Genomic DNA, 14,962 nt, shown 5'->3' with positions numbered 1-14,962 from the left:
TGCCATTATTATAATGTTTCTCGCCAGCTATCATGCCTCATATTCGTTCTTTATATAACGCCGAGATACCGCTGGAGAGCAAGATTGTCCAGGTGTTCTCTATTGCCAGATTGCTACGGTATGTGTTGAAACAAACTGACAGTGCGATTAGAGCTTAAATGAGAAGGCTAGCCGTTCAGCACATAAGACCATAGTGTCATTGCAGATGGGCATGTAGCTGAGAGACATGAGGGTAAAAGAACTTGTTCAACATAATCGCAGTTCTTCGAAAGCTGATCTGCAGGGGATTGCCTGGATACATAAGAAGTGTGACCAAGGGCTTATAGGACCAAGAGATGCGGGACAAGTACGATGTCCTCGCAGAGAGTTAAGTAATAAAGTCAAAGTAATTCCAGCTGTTATACGCTTAAACCTTTGCCTACACTTGAAATATCTATTCCTATAAATAACTCTTTCCTCTCTCCCCCCCCCCGCCCCCGGTCCCAAAACATTGTTATCTGCGGGTCTTTCCTACTGGCCTTCTTTTTCAATATATACCTTAGTTCTTCTATATATTTATCAGAATCCTTTTCTATGAGCTTCCTTCTCTTTACCACCGCCACCTTGTCACAATGAAGTTTCTAACCCTTATTGCCATGTTTCTTGTCGGCCTTGTTGCTCCTGTTGCCATCCCCCTCCCATTCAAAAACAAAAGTTTACTGTCTAGAACAGGCCAGAGTGAGCCACATCTCTATGCCCGTCAATGTATACCCCGAATGTATTAACAGTATCTACACCACAGGCTCTCCTCAAATTTCTCACCGTGGCTTTGTGAAGGCCCGAAAGATCACCAAATGCCGCGCCAATGTCGACTGCTCCCCAGGAGTCTGTTACGATGGCATCTGCCTCGATTCAGATAAGTATGGACCCGGAGTGGTTATACAAGCTGGATCAGACCCTCGATGCCGCAACAACTCCGACTGTAACCCGGGCACATGTTCCCAAGGCATCTGTATCGCTCCTGTTTAGCTTGCGTCTCGCGATACTGGGGATTACTCCGGAACCTCCCTTGCTGATGCTGCGCTGGACGCTGCTGACATGGCATATACACTGCCTACAACGTGGAGACCTCAATTGCCCGGGTCGTGCTGGGTTTCTCCTGGTAGGTTCTCATAGTTCCAATCAAGCTTTCGAACATACCCGCTAATCACTTATATGCAGGGTGAGCATGTTGACCCATTTTTTTTGCTCTTGGCGCTGGCGCTATGGTGGTCATCAGGCCTAGTTTCGGTTATTGGGGGCCAAGGACTTATGGAATCTGTTCTGCGGCTGATTGTACTATACCTTTGAAGGCGTTTGTGATTTTGCTGCTTTTAGGTTCTCTTTTTCTAATCTCTGAAGATAGGAAAATAATCATTTTACAGATAATGTATCCTGCTTGATAGGTAAGTAATATTTCATTATAGAGCAGGTAGCGAGAGACACAAACAAGATCTGGAATATTTTAAAGTAATATGTAGGTCTAGGGATTTATTCAGAAATAGTATATCGCCGAGGTTAACTTTTAGGTTCTAGATATAGACATTTCGTTGTCTCTGTTGACTAGAAATTTTATTCATGGTAGCATAGGGTTACTTACTTAGGTATGGTGTACGGAGTATATAGTACTTCTTGCCTCAGGCAGATATATAACTGGCCGAAATGAACATTTAAAACTAATCATTGTGTCTTAAAAGCATGTTTACAGTCAATAATTAGCTAATACTATGTTTGTTCTATTGGCATCTCTATTATCAGACAGCATGCAATCTCCAAAATGCAGGCCCAATTCCGAGCATAGGGTATCATATTCACAAACTCATAAAGTCCGCCCCAAATCTTAACTCCGCATCGTGACTGTAGGGTATAGATCAAGACGCTGCCTCTTCAATGAGGTATTTTCGAACCGCACCCTTCAACATACTGATTCGTCTCTGAGTGTGTATGAAGACCTCCCGGTACATCTCTAAACTCTGCTGCACAACCTCCGTTCGCGACTTAGACCCAGCGCAGATCTCTCGCATCCGAAGCTCCATCTCTTTGCGAAGAAAGGGCTTACTGAGAGAGGGGCTATCTGGGAGTCCAGCGACGACATTGTCGTAACCCTCTACCAGCGCGACGCCGAGGCGAGTTGGGATGAGTTCCTTGACTGCGTTGCGCCCACTTCCACGCGAATGAACAGCAACGTACTCTCGCTCCTTGATCTTGGCAATATGTTCTGCCATAGTGGCATCGGTACCGATTCCGTTGGCATCCATGAGCCCGATAAGTTCAGGCTCGGTTAGGTAGTTCGGTGGTGTTGTCTTGCCGTCAAATATCTTGGCTTCAGTAGGCTCAAATAGCTCTCCCATCTGGAAATTAGGTAGCTGCTGGCTACTTTCCCATTTGTCATAGACATATACGTCAAGATAATTCCTCTCTAAGACGATGAGCCCTTTGGCATGGAACATCTCGTCACCGTATTGGATCTCGACTTCTGATGTTTGACCCTTTGCGTCTTCGGAACAGCATGCTAAGAATCGTCGGACAACAAACTCGTAGACTTTCTTTTCGTCGGCGCTCAACGCGGTTGGCGAAACCCAGCAGACAGGGTGAATGGGCGGATGTGCGCGATCATTGTGACGGCCCGCTCTGGGGGTCCTATATCCACCATCGAGAAGACTAGGGCATCGAGTTAACCAATGTAGTGAAAAGTTACGGTCGTAGAACGTACCCTCGGGCGTACTGGCCCCAGTTTGCGTCCGGGAATTGTTTTTCAATTAATTTCTTCAGATCGATGCCTTTGTCGAACTGGTCTGTTTCTGTACGTGGGTAACTGATGAACCCTTTAGTATAAAGAGCTTCTGCGACCTGGAATCGGTAAGTACCTATACGGTTGATCAGGGAACTATCCTCACCTTCATGATTTTCTGACTGTCCATGCGAAGGTACCTGCTACCCATCATTTGCAGGTCAACTGTTGTCAACGGTAGGGGCCTCCACTTGCTGGTGGGCTTCTGGTTAACTTTGGTAACTTTGGCCTTTTTAGCCATGAGACAACGCTCAAGCATCACCGTCACTGCAGCCCTATCGAAAAGGTGTACCCTTCTCCAGAGAAAGTTCACTTTGATACCGTCGCGGGTATGCATCACCTTGATGCCCCAGAAATTTTCAGGTTTGAAGTTTTTCACTCGTAGATAGCGGTCAACAACGAACCCCAGTGTAGGAAACTGACAAGATCCTGCTGAATATCAGAGTTTGACAAACGAAGGTTTGGATAACACAGCATACCATAGCTGATGATCTTCTCGCTGAGAGCCTCTGATATATGCTTGAGCTGTAGAGTTTGCAAGCGAGTGAACGCGGCACCGATTCGAAGATCCAGCTCTATTCTGGCGGCTACCGCATTCGCCTGAAGATCGTCCAGCTCGATAAGGGATCTAGCTGCGTTGAGAACATGACTTGAAGCATATTGTTAGAAAGCTTGCAAAGGGACACCAGGAGTGATTCTACCCACGCCTTCTCGGTATTGCTGAACTTGGCCCGTTTAACAACAATTCGGGCATTCCCTTCTTTTGCTTGTTTTCGGACCTCTGTTCCGATATGCTCCCCTTCTCGATCACAGTCAGTCCAGATAAACAAAGCCTTGCAGTATTTGGCCTGCTCTTGTATATTCTTAGCAATAGCTGCTTTGTCCTGTTTTCGAGCTTAGTGCACGTTCCTCATAAACTTGTCGTACTAAACAAGAACGACTACATACGGAGTCCACGGCTATATGCACAGGAGCCTCGAATAGTGCACCAGGTGGGCATGATAGCCATCCCTTATATTGCCGTTCGAATTCCAGGGTTGTCAAGTGCCCAATAACGCTGGTCATAGTGACCGAGCAAGTGCCCCAAGGTCCGCCAAAATTAAAATCGAACACATAATTCTTCACATATCGGTTCCCATTCACGGGGATCTACGTCTACCTTAGTACATATACCCTCACACCTAATCAAATACCCATTCCCGAAAACTTACGGTTTGGAAGGAACCTCCAGAAAGATGCTGGCTTACAGCCTTGGCAATGGCAGGCTTCTCAGCCACACACAAGACTCTAGGAACGGTCATAACCGTGGACTCAGGTTAAAAGTAAAATGAGATAATTTCCATTATCTAAACAAGCCCTGTTCGGTATTTGGTCGAGTACCATTGCTGGTAGGAAAGAAGCAATAAAGCCACAAAAAAGACGCGATTTCCCGCCGTTGATACATGCATTTATGCCTGAGGCAACAACAATCAGTTGGCCCAAGCTCCCGGTCCCGATGCGGTAAGCGTGAGCTCAACACTGTTGTTGTCTGTTTTGATTTCATCCGCCCACCTTCACTTCATTCACTTCCCCTTGGTTTGGTGCGATAACCATAATCCTTCACCAAAAATAGACCAACGCTTGTTAAAATGGCGCTGCCACTCCCCGAGGTCCAGTCCGCTGTGGACTGCGCCTCAATCGATCAAACTGTGCTACCATTTCTTTCGCAATTAATCACTCTCCCCGAAAGGCTTCAGGTTGCTGCGGTAGCCAAGGATGTGGACGGTTTGAGAGAAATCTACCTCTCCACCAACCCTTTCGTTACAGCGCTTGGCTTCAGTCTAGTCCTGTCTGTACTCTTCTTCCTCTTCTCAGAGATCAATCGCAACTACTCCCAAGTTGATCGTTTCTGGCCCTTTCTGCCAGCTATATACAATGTGCATTTCGCCGTTTGGGCACGTATGTCTGATCTTCGCACTCAACACCTGGACACGATCGCTATTATCGCTCTTCTCTGGAGTGTAAGATAATCATTGCGCTAGCCTCTAAATCACAAACACTAATTGCGCGCAGGTCCGCCTAGCATTCAACTACTGGCGCAAAGGAGGCTACAAGATCGGCTCGGAAGACTACCGTTGGGCAATTGTGCGCTCAAAGATCAACAACCGATTCATTTTCTTCATTTTCAACATCGTTTTCATCTCCCTGATCCAGTCCCTGCTGCTGTTGCTCCTCGCGGCGCCCACCTACAACTTCCTCCTTCTGTCGCGCCTCCCTGGCGGAAAGACATTTGAGGTCCCTGACCTCGTATTCTCTCGTGTCGCCTTCTTCTTCCTTATCATCGAATACTTCGCCGATCAGCAGCAGTGGCACTTCCACTGCGCCAAGCATGAGTACCAGAAGACGGCGCGCATCCCAGATCAGTACAAGGGCCAATACACCCCCGAGGACCTGGAACGCGGCTTCACTGTCAGCGGCCTGTGGTCTCTGTCTCGCCACCCTAACTTCCTCGCTGAGCAAGCTATCTGGCTGACCCTGTACTTGTGGAATTGCTACCGCACCGAGTCCTATGTCCAGTGGACTGGAGTGGGTGTTCTGGTTCTCCTAATGATCTTCCAGGGAAGCACTCGTCTCACCGAGTCCATCAGCTCCAGCAAGTACCCTGAATATAGCGAGTATCAGGCTCGTGTTGGACGGTTCATTCCCCGCTTTTCCGCGAAGCCCAAGTACAAGGGCAAGGCTAAGAAGAAGGCCAAAAAGACTGAAAAGGCCGAGCAGTCTGAAGAAGAGGCGGACAAGAAGCACCAGTGACGAGGTGCAAATATCAAGGGAATGGGTTGTGTTGTGTCGATTCTATATATCGGTCATATGATACCAATGTTTTGTTCGGTCTGGGGTTTCTGGTTACACGTTGTATTTTAAAAAACCTACTGTGTTGGCGTTATTCTGTCAAGGTTTTGCAAAGTAGGCTAAAGCCAAATATATTGTAAACATATTATACCAATCTTTAGTACTATACGAGTTTAAGCCTTAGCTGGTACATGCATAGAACTACCAAACATCTACAAGACTATGGGTATAACTCCGGTCTACCAGCAACAAGCTTGATAATATTGAAAGAAAGATGAGTCAAATGAGCTACCTACTATACAGTACAGTACACCGGATGCTTCTTATAAGAGGGAAAACGTGGAAGCGACAGATGTAGGGTAAGAGGAGAAGGAAAAGAGGAACAGAGGAAGATGAAGCGAGATATGAAGAGATCCTAGTATTTATGGCAATGAGGTCGAAGGAGAAAGGGGAAAAAGGGAGGAAGAACGATCAGAGGGATTAAAAGGAGGAAAAAAGAACAAAGAAAGGAGATGCTTCCGTAACGAGATAAATACAAAACCCAGATTGATATATGTCCCCTCGTCAACCGTAAATTTTCCTGTGTCTAGATAAGGAATTCAACAACGCATTTGTCTATGGTGGGGATGGTGTTTGGTCTCTTCCGTCTTTGCCTTCGGTTGCTTCGCTTGACTGGGTGGGTTCAGGAGGTGCGATAGTGGCTCCTTTGGCACCGTCGAAGTACTTGGCAAATTCACCAGATTCAGGCCAGGGTCTGGGCCCGAGGAGTCGGATGAGGTCGTCACGGCTGAGGACTTCCTTGGCCAGAAGCTCCTCGGCGACGATGCCGACTTCCTTCTTCTTCTCGGTCAAAAGGGTGCGGCATTGTTGGTATGCCTCGGCGACAATCCGACGGACTTCCGTGTCAATATCCTTGGCTGTTTCTTCGGAGAAAGGCTTGTGGAACTGATTGGGGTCCTCCTCGTAGTAGATGTATTTCAGCTTAGGTGACATGCCGAATTTCGTAACCATGGCGGTTGCCATACGAGTAACCTTGTTGAAATCGTCGCTAGCTCCGCTAGTGACGGTATCGAAGTGCAGCTCCTCACTGACACGGCCTCCCAGAGTCATAGCCATACGGTCCATGAGCTGGTTGACATTCATCAGGTAAGTGTCACCTCCGGCTGGGAGATACTGGGCGTAACCCAGAGCGCCTTGCCCACGAGGAATGATAGAAACCTTCAGTAACGGGTCAGCCCAGCGGAAATACCAGCCACAAATAGCGTGTCCAGCTTCGTGATACGCCACCGTGCGCTTCTCTTCCGGCGAGAGCACAAGGGACTTCTTCTCCAGACCACCAATCACACGTTCGATCGCCTGCTCGAAGTGCTTCATTGTGACATGATCCGCGTTTACACGAGCCGCTACAGAAATAGGTTAGTAAATGAATTCAAGATGTAACAATTACAAGGATGCAGCTACTTACCAACTAGGGCAGCCTCGTTCACGCAGTTAGCGATGTCGGCACCAGCGAAGCCGGGGGTCAAAGCAGCGAGTCTACCGGTGAGGTACTCCATATCCTCGCTAGTAACAATCTTCTTCAGATGGACGCGGAAAATCTGCTTGCGGCCATCCATAGTAGGACGGTCGATAGCGATATGCCGGTCGAAACGTCCCGGCCGCATCAGCGCCTTGTCCAGAACATCGGGTCTGTTTGTACCAGCCAAGACAACCACTTGGTCAGAGGTGTTGAAACCATCCATCTCAGTAAGAATCTGGTTCAGTGTGCTCTCACGCTCGTCATTTCCGCCACCAAAGCTTTGCTTTGCTCTCGATTTACCGATGGCATCGATCTCGTCAATGAAGATGATGCAAGGCGTGTTCTTACGAGCATTGGCAAAGAGGTCACGGACACGGGAAGGCCCAACACCAACGAACATCTCAACGAACTCTGAACCACTGACGCTAAAGAACGGAACACCAGACTCACCGGCCGTTGCCTTGGCGAGCAATGTCTTACCAGTACCAGGAGGTCCAGAAAGAATGGCACCGCGAGGAATCTTGGCACCAAGTTTCTGGAACTTTTCGGGGTGTTGAAGGAAGCTGACGAACTCCATGATTTCAACCTTAGCCTCGTCCATTCCAGCCACATCAGAGAACTTGATCTTGATATCTGTCTCGTGGTTGAAACGCTTGGCACGGCTCTTTCCAATACCAAAGATACCACTTTGGCCACCGGCACCGCCAGCAGCACGTCTCGACAACCAGAAAACTGAACCAATGAGGAGGAAGGTAGGAGCAAAAGACAAGAGAGTGGCACCCCATGATACTTCTTCGGTATACGAAACGGGAATACGCTCAGAGCCAGGGATACCCAGCTCATTCTGCGCTTCATCCAATCTCCGCTCGAAACTCTCGACCGATCCGATACTGAAGTAGTAATGGAATAGGGGCTGGGTAGCCGGAGAATCAGGATAGACCCGGGAGACCGCGTCACGGTTCAGTTCAACCCGAACTCGGTTGCCGTTGATAACGGTTAGCTTGTCGACTAGACCTTTATCGAAGAAGTTGGCTCTGAACTCTTGCCATGTAATATCCTTGCTGTTTTCGCCAGGGAAGAAGCTGCGGTAGACATAGTAAGATAGAAGGGTGGTGACTAGGAACGAGGCGGGGTCGAAACGGAACTCGAAAACTCTCGCATTCGGTGGCGGTTTCCATTCATTCTTGCCCTTCCCTTGTTGTCCTTGTTGTTTCTGGCCCTGTCCATCTTCTGATTTCTCTTGGTCCCGCGTTCTCTTCTCCTCCAACTCGTTCAGTTTGGAGGCATAGTTTTCCAAGTACTTCGCCATGTAACGCGTCAAGTTCACATAGTCCATCAGAGACGTGGGTTTACCGGATTTTAAGTGTTTCTGGATGAAGTCGCGGACCTCCGGCGGTAATCCTTCGCTCATCATGATCGACCGCATATCGTCCAACATTTGGTGCTGTGACTGTGGCACCTTCGACTTCAGATGCTGTATAAATTGATCTACTGACTCCTGCTCCTGTTTGCTGAGCTTCGATTGAGGCTCCTCTGACTTCTTTCCTTCTCCATCCTTACCGCCGCCATTCCCGGATTGGTTTGGTGGTTGGTGTTGACCGTCATTCTCGTTCGGGGGTTTCGGACTTTGGGTAGCATATGTTCTAAGAAGGCATGGCGTGGTGATAAGGGATGATAGTCTCGATTGTGAGATGTGCGCCGACCGTGGTCCTGCGCGATAGATATAATCTGCGGCTCTCCTCGAATATCGAGCAAGATTGCCTGGCCGTCGGAGTAAGGTGGCCATGGTCGAGGAAGGCGAGCCCGAAGGCAAGGGTTAGGGGGTGATTCAATCGAGGTTCAGGAATAATGGCAGACTGCCGAATCCATATAAGTCCTCGTGAAGCACTAAATTGGAGGTGTGAGAGGGAGTGGAAAGCTCTTTTGGGGAAGAACTGTCTGTCGCCGTCGAGTTACTAACTTGAGTTCCCGCCGCCTTTTGTCGGACTATGGGTTTTTTCGTAGTTCCGCCCCCCGGTGGCTGAGTCATCGGGTTACGGCCTTACCAAAGCAGCCTGGCGGCCAGAATCCCAACGAAGGTAATGGACCTTCCAGACCTCTTTCGTCATAGCTACTGCTCTTGAATTTACGAGTAGATTAGGAGATATGGAGAGTAAAGCTGACCCTTTCACGGAGAAATTGGGGAAGAATCTCCCTATTGATCACCCAAAATTTACAGTATATAGACAAAAAGAACTCTCTCAAGTTAGCTAGTACTTCTTAAAGATATAAACATTTTACCACTTTCAAAATATATACGTCACGGTACGCTTCAAACATACTATTCGAATGTATACTAAATTTCTATCTACAGAGAAGACATACAAGATTCCCAGTAACGACAGTAACTGTGGAGCATGTATTTATATTTTCTTATCACAAAATAACTATTATGTGAATGCTACCTATACTACAGAAGGGGTAATGTAGAACCTCGGCTTCTCGTAGTTCACGTTGCCCTTGGCCTACAGGCGCTGGCGGATCTTGCGGTTGTAAGAGTGGAGTAACGAGAACCCCCATTTTTTAAACGCCGTTAACCCCACCCAAAAAATATATGACTAGATACAATCATATGTAAAAAGAATAATCAATCCCCAACTCCATTGATTCCATGCAATGTTAGGGTTCGAGTGCATCCCGTTGTAGAGTTCGTCAATTTTTTCATCTCATCATAATCACGGTCCAGTGTTGGGTGTCCCCTCAAAGACCGGGAAGTTGCTCGACATGTCGGCCCAGTCCCATTCGATCGTCATCGGCATCTGCCATAGGTCTTGTGGGACAAAGGGTTGTTGGAAAGATGTCATAGGGGTTTCAGTAGGAGTGCCAAATGGTTGTTGATCACCAAAGCCCATACCGTCCATGTTGTTGGGGCTAAGCATCTCTGGAAAATCGTGTCCCATACCAGGCATGGTATGCATGCTTTCTTGCATAGATGTGGGGACACCATTAGTGGCTAGAACAGGTTGACCTGGAGCGAATGCCCTTGCAGAACTCGACATATCAGGCCCAGTGTTGCCCAGATTCATTGGGTACGAAGATGACGGGAATGGTGCAGTTGTTGGTGGACCTGTTGGCCTTTTAGTGGAAGGGGAAGGAGCCGAGTTCTCATCAGGTGTCTGTTGCTGCAGATCCTGTGGCTCATCAGGGGCTGCCTTGCGCTTCTTCTTGGAATGTGACTCCTTTTCCGCCTTGTCAAGAATGACTTGAGCTATTCTCTCAAACTCGCCACAGAGGCCAAGCATACGCTTAATGCTTCCATTGGATTCATCAGAGACGAGCGTCGAGAGGAAATTGACAACCACATTCATGAGTTTAACATCAGAACGTGCTCGAGCATCGTTGGGGTTTTGAAGAATATTAGCAAATAGAGTGACCAACGCTGAAACGGGATAATACAGAATTAACCTAAAATCTGTTAGCGTGCGACTGTGGCCATCCGATCTATACGCTCGACTCACCAGACACAAGCGAAATCACCGTGCGGTATATATTTGATCAAATTGATAGACGCTCTGGCGGCCGTGACGCAGAGAACGGCAGATAAAAAGACTCTAGGATTTAACGGCCTGGCATTGAGACCTTGAATTGCATAGTTGGATAGCCGGCTTGTCCAATAGCCGTGGTGTACCGACATCCGGTGAATCGTTGTCAAGCAGTTATAGTAGGAAAAATGAAGGACGACGACGTGGAGAATCAGGGGCGTGTGGGAAGCTTTGATTTCGTGCTCAGGTCGGAAATCAATAGGAATGCTGTCTTTCCATTCCTCCAGTTCTCTGTCCAACTCTCCAATAGTATTTAGCAGCTCACCATCGGATTGCTTAGACGCTTTGGCAGAGTATAGCCGCTTATAAACTCGGCTCTCAATGGTTGCGAACCGGCATAATGATCTGAACAAGTTGAACTTCCCCTTTCCGTCAGACAGAGGAACATTGCCTATGTTATCTGGCGGATCTTCGCTGGGTAACTCCACATTCATATCGTCGTCATCCTGCACAGGGGGGCGGCCAGAACGGAGGCAGATACTATGAGCATGTTAGTCGTGCAAAAGCAAGGGGCTAAGAATGGTAATGGAAATTCATGTCTTCAACATACTCTTTATCAAGAAGATAAGCGATCCAAAACACCCTCTTTCGCTGCTCAATTTCAACTGGATTTAGTCCAAATCCTGATCCCCGTTTATGGAGGCCGATGCTATGCGACAGCCTGATAGCCGCTGCAACTAAGAAGAAGGAAGGCTGAGGATTCGGAGTTCCTTGTAGGAAGAGTGACTAGACAATTGTTAAGCCCCAAATATCCAGTCATCATCAAGTCTGCGTGATACGTACCATGCCTAGCAATGCTTGGACACTCAGAAGATCCGTATTCCGCATGGTCAATTCGGTCAAGACCCCCATGGCATTTTTCAAATAGAGCCAAGCTTTCTTATCCTCTTCTTGGGGCACTAAATTACTCATGACTCGTAATCTGTGCGCGATGGCGAGGACAACATTGATACTAGCCCACCAGCCAGAGCCTTCATATGGATCCCGAGAATATTGGCGCTCCACCAAGTGCATGAATGTTGGTTCGTGAAACAGCGGGAACATGCAGTTGAAATTCTCAAAAAAATCTCGGAACAGTGATAGCGCCTCCTCCTTCGGGGGTAAGGGTTTGAATACACGACGAGCAAATATGTCGCTAAAAATCTCTGGTTTCCAGTACATCCACTTGTTGTCATCCACGTAGGCTGACGAGATCATGTCCTGAAAAGAGGTATCGCCTGTTTTTTCATTAACCCATTGAATTCCCTTGGGAGAGAATATGGAAAATCCCGAAGATGATCCTGTCATACAATGTTAGCTTGTGTCATAGAGTTTGCCGAACTGGACACGCGCATACCGATGTACCGCGTTTCTCCACAATTATTCGTCACAAGAGAGCACATCATGTCTGACAATCCCTCGACTTCTGTCTCGGATTCCTTCGGTGAATCGGGAGAGGTGGCAGCTGTGCGCGGACTGGACTGAGAATCCATCCGCGGCGTCGAATGTCGAGACGCAGTAGTGTGCTGGGATTGCGACGTTGCGCTTGAGCCATTGAATTTGTTTGTTGGGCTTTTTAAGGAGTTCAGCCCAGTGTTGCCTAGAGATCGGTCGGCGAGACGCTTCTCCAGAGTCCCAAGATCCGTCTTCCCATCATCTTCCGACAAGAGACCCGACAGACGTAAGAGCGATTCCATTCTTCCTAACCGATTCTCCAGACCCTCGATGTACTTGGCACTAGAAGGGTAGACGATCAGCGCCCGCAATGATGAAGCATGGGGTATATGCGCAAGCATACCCTTTGGGAGGATTTCGCTTCTTTTCCACCTGAGTGAAAACACAATCCGTCTTATAGTTTATACAGTGGGAGCATTTGGGCATCTTGCCGTCGCATTTGATTTTCTTCTTCCGGCACATGTCGCAGGCCTACATGGGGATAATCAGCTTCGCTGACACTCAACCGCCAATGTCATAGTCGATCTCTACTCACCCTTGCAATCCTTCTCCTCTTGGCATCATTGTTGTCTTCACCCGCCATTCCAGGTTCCTCGTTATAGGTAGGATTCGAGAGAACGTTGTTTAGTGGTGAACCGCGCGAACTGTCGTGGTTATAGCCGCCGAAAAGATGGGGCTGTTGGTTCATAAGCATCGGCATATCGAAGCCCATACCATCTGGACCTTCCCCCATGCCATCCATCGTGGCAAACCAAACAAACTGTGATGGTGCGACGTCTTGAAAGCTTGCGAAGTATATTGTGGAGTTCCAATGTAGGCGGGTATCGTTTCAGGCGTGATGATGATAGGAAAGATGCGGGGTCTTTCCGCGAAAACGTCAATGGCGTAAAAGAGCTGTTTCCAGTCTCTCCTTCCTCCGCTTGATTACCTGTTCAGTATGAAGGTTAGGTGATACACGAAAGAAAGACTAGGGTCATCGGACGCTAGCCTTTCTCCAGTGGGGAAGACCTTCAAAGGGCGAAAATAGCTTAAGTTACTCAGTGCGTTTGCGCAAAGTTGAATGGAAAAAGAATAGCTGACTCAACCTCCCCAAACTCTGGCACGTGGCGAACCTTTTCAGTGGACGGCGGAGAAAAAAAAAAAAAAAAGGAGAGAGAGGGAAAAGGAACGACGTCAACAATTTTGTGTGTAGAGTAACGTTTATGATCAGGCAATTCTTGGGGAGTGGAAATTCAAGAGATCATTTCTCAAACCCCCTAAGGATTGACATCAAGGAAAGAGAGTCATCTCATTCGTACTCGTAAACTACGTTGCTGCCTTCAAGCAAGACGAACTAATTAACCTTACTAATTCAATAGTAGGGCACCTAAACTTCAAACTTCACAGACCATTTCCCTTCCTTTCAGGTACTACGGAGTAAGATAGGTGGGTTTTGCTTCATGCCAAGTGCATCCTTAGTGCGTTGCTCTCCCGTGGCTCGAATATACGACGTTAAGACCTTCGGGAACTGTTAAGTCCGATCTCCGTTGGACTTGGAAACTCAAAGCTGATTCTTCCGGCTGTCTTGTCTCCGGAAACGCCGACATCCGAGCTGCCCTTGGCGTTTTCTTCCTTCTTCTGAAGGCGTCCAAAGTCACAGGACTTCCGACCTTCGGAACCCTGTTGCTTGTTTCGAGTCAGAGAATGTTTCCTAGGACCACGTGGAACGGCCCACGGAGGTTATTACAACTTCCAGCGATTATCTAGCATGCATCTCATGCAAATCATGCTGTGAATGACCTGATAAAGAGACCAAAGCACCGACAGCCTTCGTTCGATTTCCACCGGTAACTACAAAGGGTTTATGCTAGATCTGGCCAGGTCGAGACAGTTTAAACCTTACTCGATAGCCATGATCCTGGTGCGCTATCCTAGCTGCAACGATGATTCTCAATGATAGGCTTCTTTAGTATTTATACAGTAGTACATGTAAAGTAATCAGGAGTGGCGATCTCGTCAGGATATATGCAAACACAAGTCTCCGGGAGGAGCATGAAGAAATGTACCTCGTCCTCGAAAATTCCACCAACGCCATGCTATGCACCCAAAAAAAGACATTCTCTTTCCTTATACAATGAACGAAGGGTCCACCCTTCCGTTCTTAGAGGATCCGCAAATACCCCCAACGGTGACCAGGGGCCACGGCCCCTTCCGATTCCACCATTAAGTATGCTTATCGAGAAATTCCTTGGCTTCATTGATCTTCGTTGCCAGGTATGGACTGCCACCGCGATCGGGGTGGTTAAGAAGCATCAGTTGACGGTGCTTCTTGCGGACCTTGTCCTTGTTCAAGGTACGTTCCCTATTCATTCTGTTAGACTCTACCCAAAGTCGGTACGAGACAACGGATCCAAAACATACGGAAGTTCCAGGATCAATGCGGCTTCACGACGGTTCATCCGGGGTTCAAACCCTCTATACGCCAGTCAGCTATCCACTCTATAGCTCCACTTATACATCCAAATCACCTACCCCTTGTAGAATGCCTTGCCCGCGGCGTTCACACCTCCCCTGTAGCGACGGAAAGCAACGAAACCCGCGCGACCCTATACACAGGTGAAAATGCCGGTGTTAGTTTGCCACGCCCTATGACCGAAGAATCTATGTTCCCTGGCTTACCAAAAATGCCGCGGTCGCGACACCGAGTCCCATAGCAAGAGTTGAAGCCATCTTCGTTGATAGTCGGTCTTAGAAAATACCGGGTCCGGTCGAGGGATAGGCGATATCTGAGTCGAGGCTGGATTAACACGG

The 14,962-nt window shown here is 48.0% G+C and overlaps 5 protein-coding genes across 5 annotated transcripts; 1 reads left to right on the top strand and 4 right to left on the bottom strand.

Moving 5' to 3' along the window:
• Nucleotides 1-1,889: 1,889 nt before the first annotated feature.
• BDV38DRAFT_291383 (DNA topoisomerase 3) lies at nucleotides 1,890-4,173 on the bottom strand (the record flags this gene model as incomplete). Its single annotated transcript, XM_032061727.1, has 7 exons — nucleotides 4,021-4,173; nucleotides 3,758-3,958; nucleotides 3,515-3,693; nucleotides 3,289-3,458; nucleotides 2,916-3,238; nucleotides 2,732-2,868; nucleotides 1,890-2,679 (listed from the first exon to the last, which is right to left on the bottom strand). Exons 1-7 carry the CDS (start codon nucleotides 4,108-4,110, stop codon nucleotides 1,890-1,892), a joined length of 1,890 nt encoding a protein of 629 aa, XP_031915377.1. The 5' UTR covers nucleotides 4,111-4,173.
• Nucleotides 4,174-4,374: 201 nt separating this feature from the next.
• Nucleotides 4,375-5,844, top strand: BDV38DRAFT_242370 (DUF1295 domain protein). The gene is made up of 2 exons (XM_032054091.1): nucleotides 4,375-4,809; nucleotides 4,862-5,844. The coding sequence occupies exons 1-2, from the start codon at nucleotides 4,438-4,440 to the stop codon at nucleotides 5,597-5,599; spliced, it is 1,110 nt and encodes a 369-aa protein (XP_031915376.1). The 5' UTR covers nucleotides 4,375-4,437; the 3' UTR covers nucleotides 5,600-5,844.
• Nucleotides 5,845-5,876: 32 nt separating this feature from the next.
• BDV38DRAFT_242367 (ATP-dependent metallopeptidase FtsH/Yme1/Tma family protein) lies at nucleotides 5,877-9,320 on the bottom strand. The gene is made up of 2 exons (XM_032054090.1): nucleotides 7,104-9,320; nucleotides 5,877-7,041 (listed from the first exon to the last, which is right to left on the bottom strand). The coding sequence occupies exons 1-2, from the start codon at nucleotides 8,941-8,943 to the stop codon at nucleotides 6,254-6,256; spliced, it is 2,628 nt and encodes an 875-aa protein (XP_031915375.1). The 5' UTR covers nucleotides 8,944-9,320; the 3' UTR covers nucleotides 5,877-6,253.
• Nucleotides 9,321-9,449: 129 nt separating this feature from the next.
• Nucleotides 9,450-13,316, bottom strand: atrR (transcription factor atrR). The gene is made up of 7 exons (XM_032054089.1): nucleotides 12,708-13,316; nucleotides 12,516-12,643; nucleotides 12,075-12,454; nucleotides 11,522-12,018; nucleotides 11,289-11,464; nucleotides 10,655-11,218; nucleotides 9,450-10,601 (listed from the first exon to the last, which is right to left on the bottom strand). The coding sequence occupies exons 1-7, from the start codon at nucleotides 12,912-12,914 to the stop codon at nucleotides 9,872-9,874; spliced, it is 2,682 nt and encodes an 893-aa protein (XP_031915374.1). The 5' UTR covers nucleotides 12,915-13,316; the 3' UTR covers nucleotides 9,450-9,871.
• A 1,058-nt stretch (nucleotides 13,317-14,374) lies between these two features.
• On the bottom strand, nucleotides 14,375-14,881 carry pam18 (putative mitochondrial DnaJ chaperone (Tim14); the record flags this gene model as incomplete). Its single annotated transcript, XM_032059457.1, has 4 exons — nucleotides 14,375-14,513; nucleotides 14,573-14,626; nucleotides 14,684-14,757; nucleotides 14,831-14,881. 4 exons carry the CDS (start codon nucleotides 14,879-14,881, stop codon nucleotides 14,375-14,377), a joined length of 318 nt encoding a protein of 105 aa, XP_031915373.1.
• Nucleotides 14,882-14,962: the final 81 nt, after the last annotated feature.

Source organism: Aspergillus pseudotamarii (genome assembly GCF_009193445.1).
Source record: "Aspergillus pseudotamarii strain CBS 117625 unplaced genomic scaffold BDV38scaffold_16, whole genome shotgun sequence".
Lineage (NCBI taxonomy): Eukaryota > Fungi > Ascomycota > Eurotiomycetes > Eurotiales > Aspergillaceae > Aspergillus > Aspergillus pseudotamarii.
Note: the sequence above shows the minus strand (reverse complement) of the source record. Positions and strands in the feature narration are given on the sequence as shown.

Excerpts from the sequence above, each read along its gene's own strand:
- atrR (XM_032054089.1), bottom strand. The coding sequence starts at position 12,914 with ATGGATGGCATGGGGGAAGGTCCAGATGGTATGGGCTTCGATATGCCG. Across the intron at positions 12,455-12,515 it reads AAGCGAAATCCTCCCAAAGG|TGCCAAGTACATCGAGGGTC; the intron begins GTATGCTTGCGC and ends CTACCCTTCTAG. Across the intron at positions 12,019-12,074 it reads TGGAGAAACGCGGTACATCG|GATCATCTTCGGGATTTTCC; the intron begins GTATGCGCGTGT and ends ATTGTATGACAG.
- BDV38DRAFT_242367 (XM_032054090.1), bottom strand. The coding sequence starts at position 8,943 with ATGGCCACCTTACTCCGACGGCCAGGCAATCTTGCTCGATATTCGAGG. Across the intron at positions 7,042-7,103 it reads GAACGAGGCTGCCCTAGTTG|CGGCTCGTGTAAACGCGGAT; the intron begins GTAAGTAGCTGC and ends CTATTTCTGTAG.
- BDV38DRAFT_242370 (XM_032054091.1), top strand. The coding sequence starts at position 4,438 with ATGGCGCTGCCACTCCCCGAGGTCCAGTCCGCTGTGGACTGCGCCTCA. Across the intron at positions 4,810-4,861 it reads TTATCGCTCTTCTCTGGAGT|GTCCGCCTAGCATTCAACTA; the intron begins GTAAGATAATCA and ends AATTGCGCGCAG.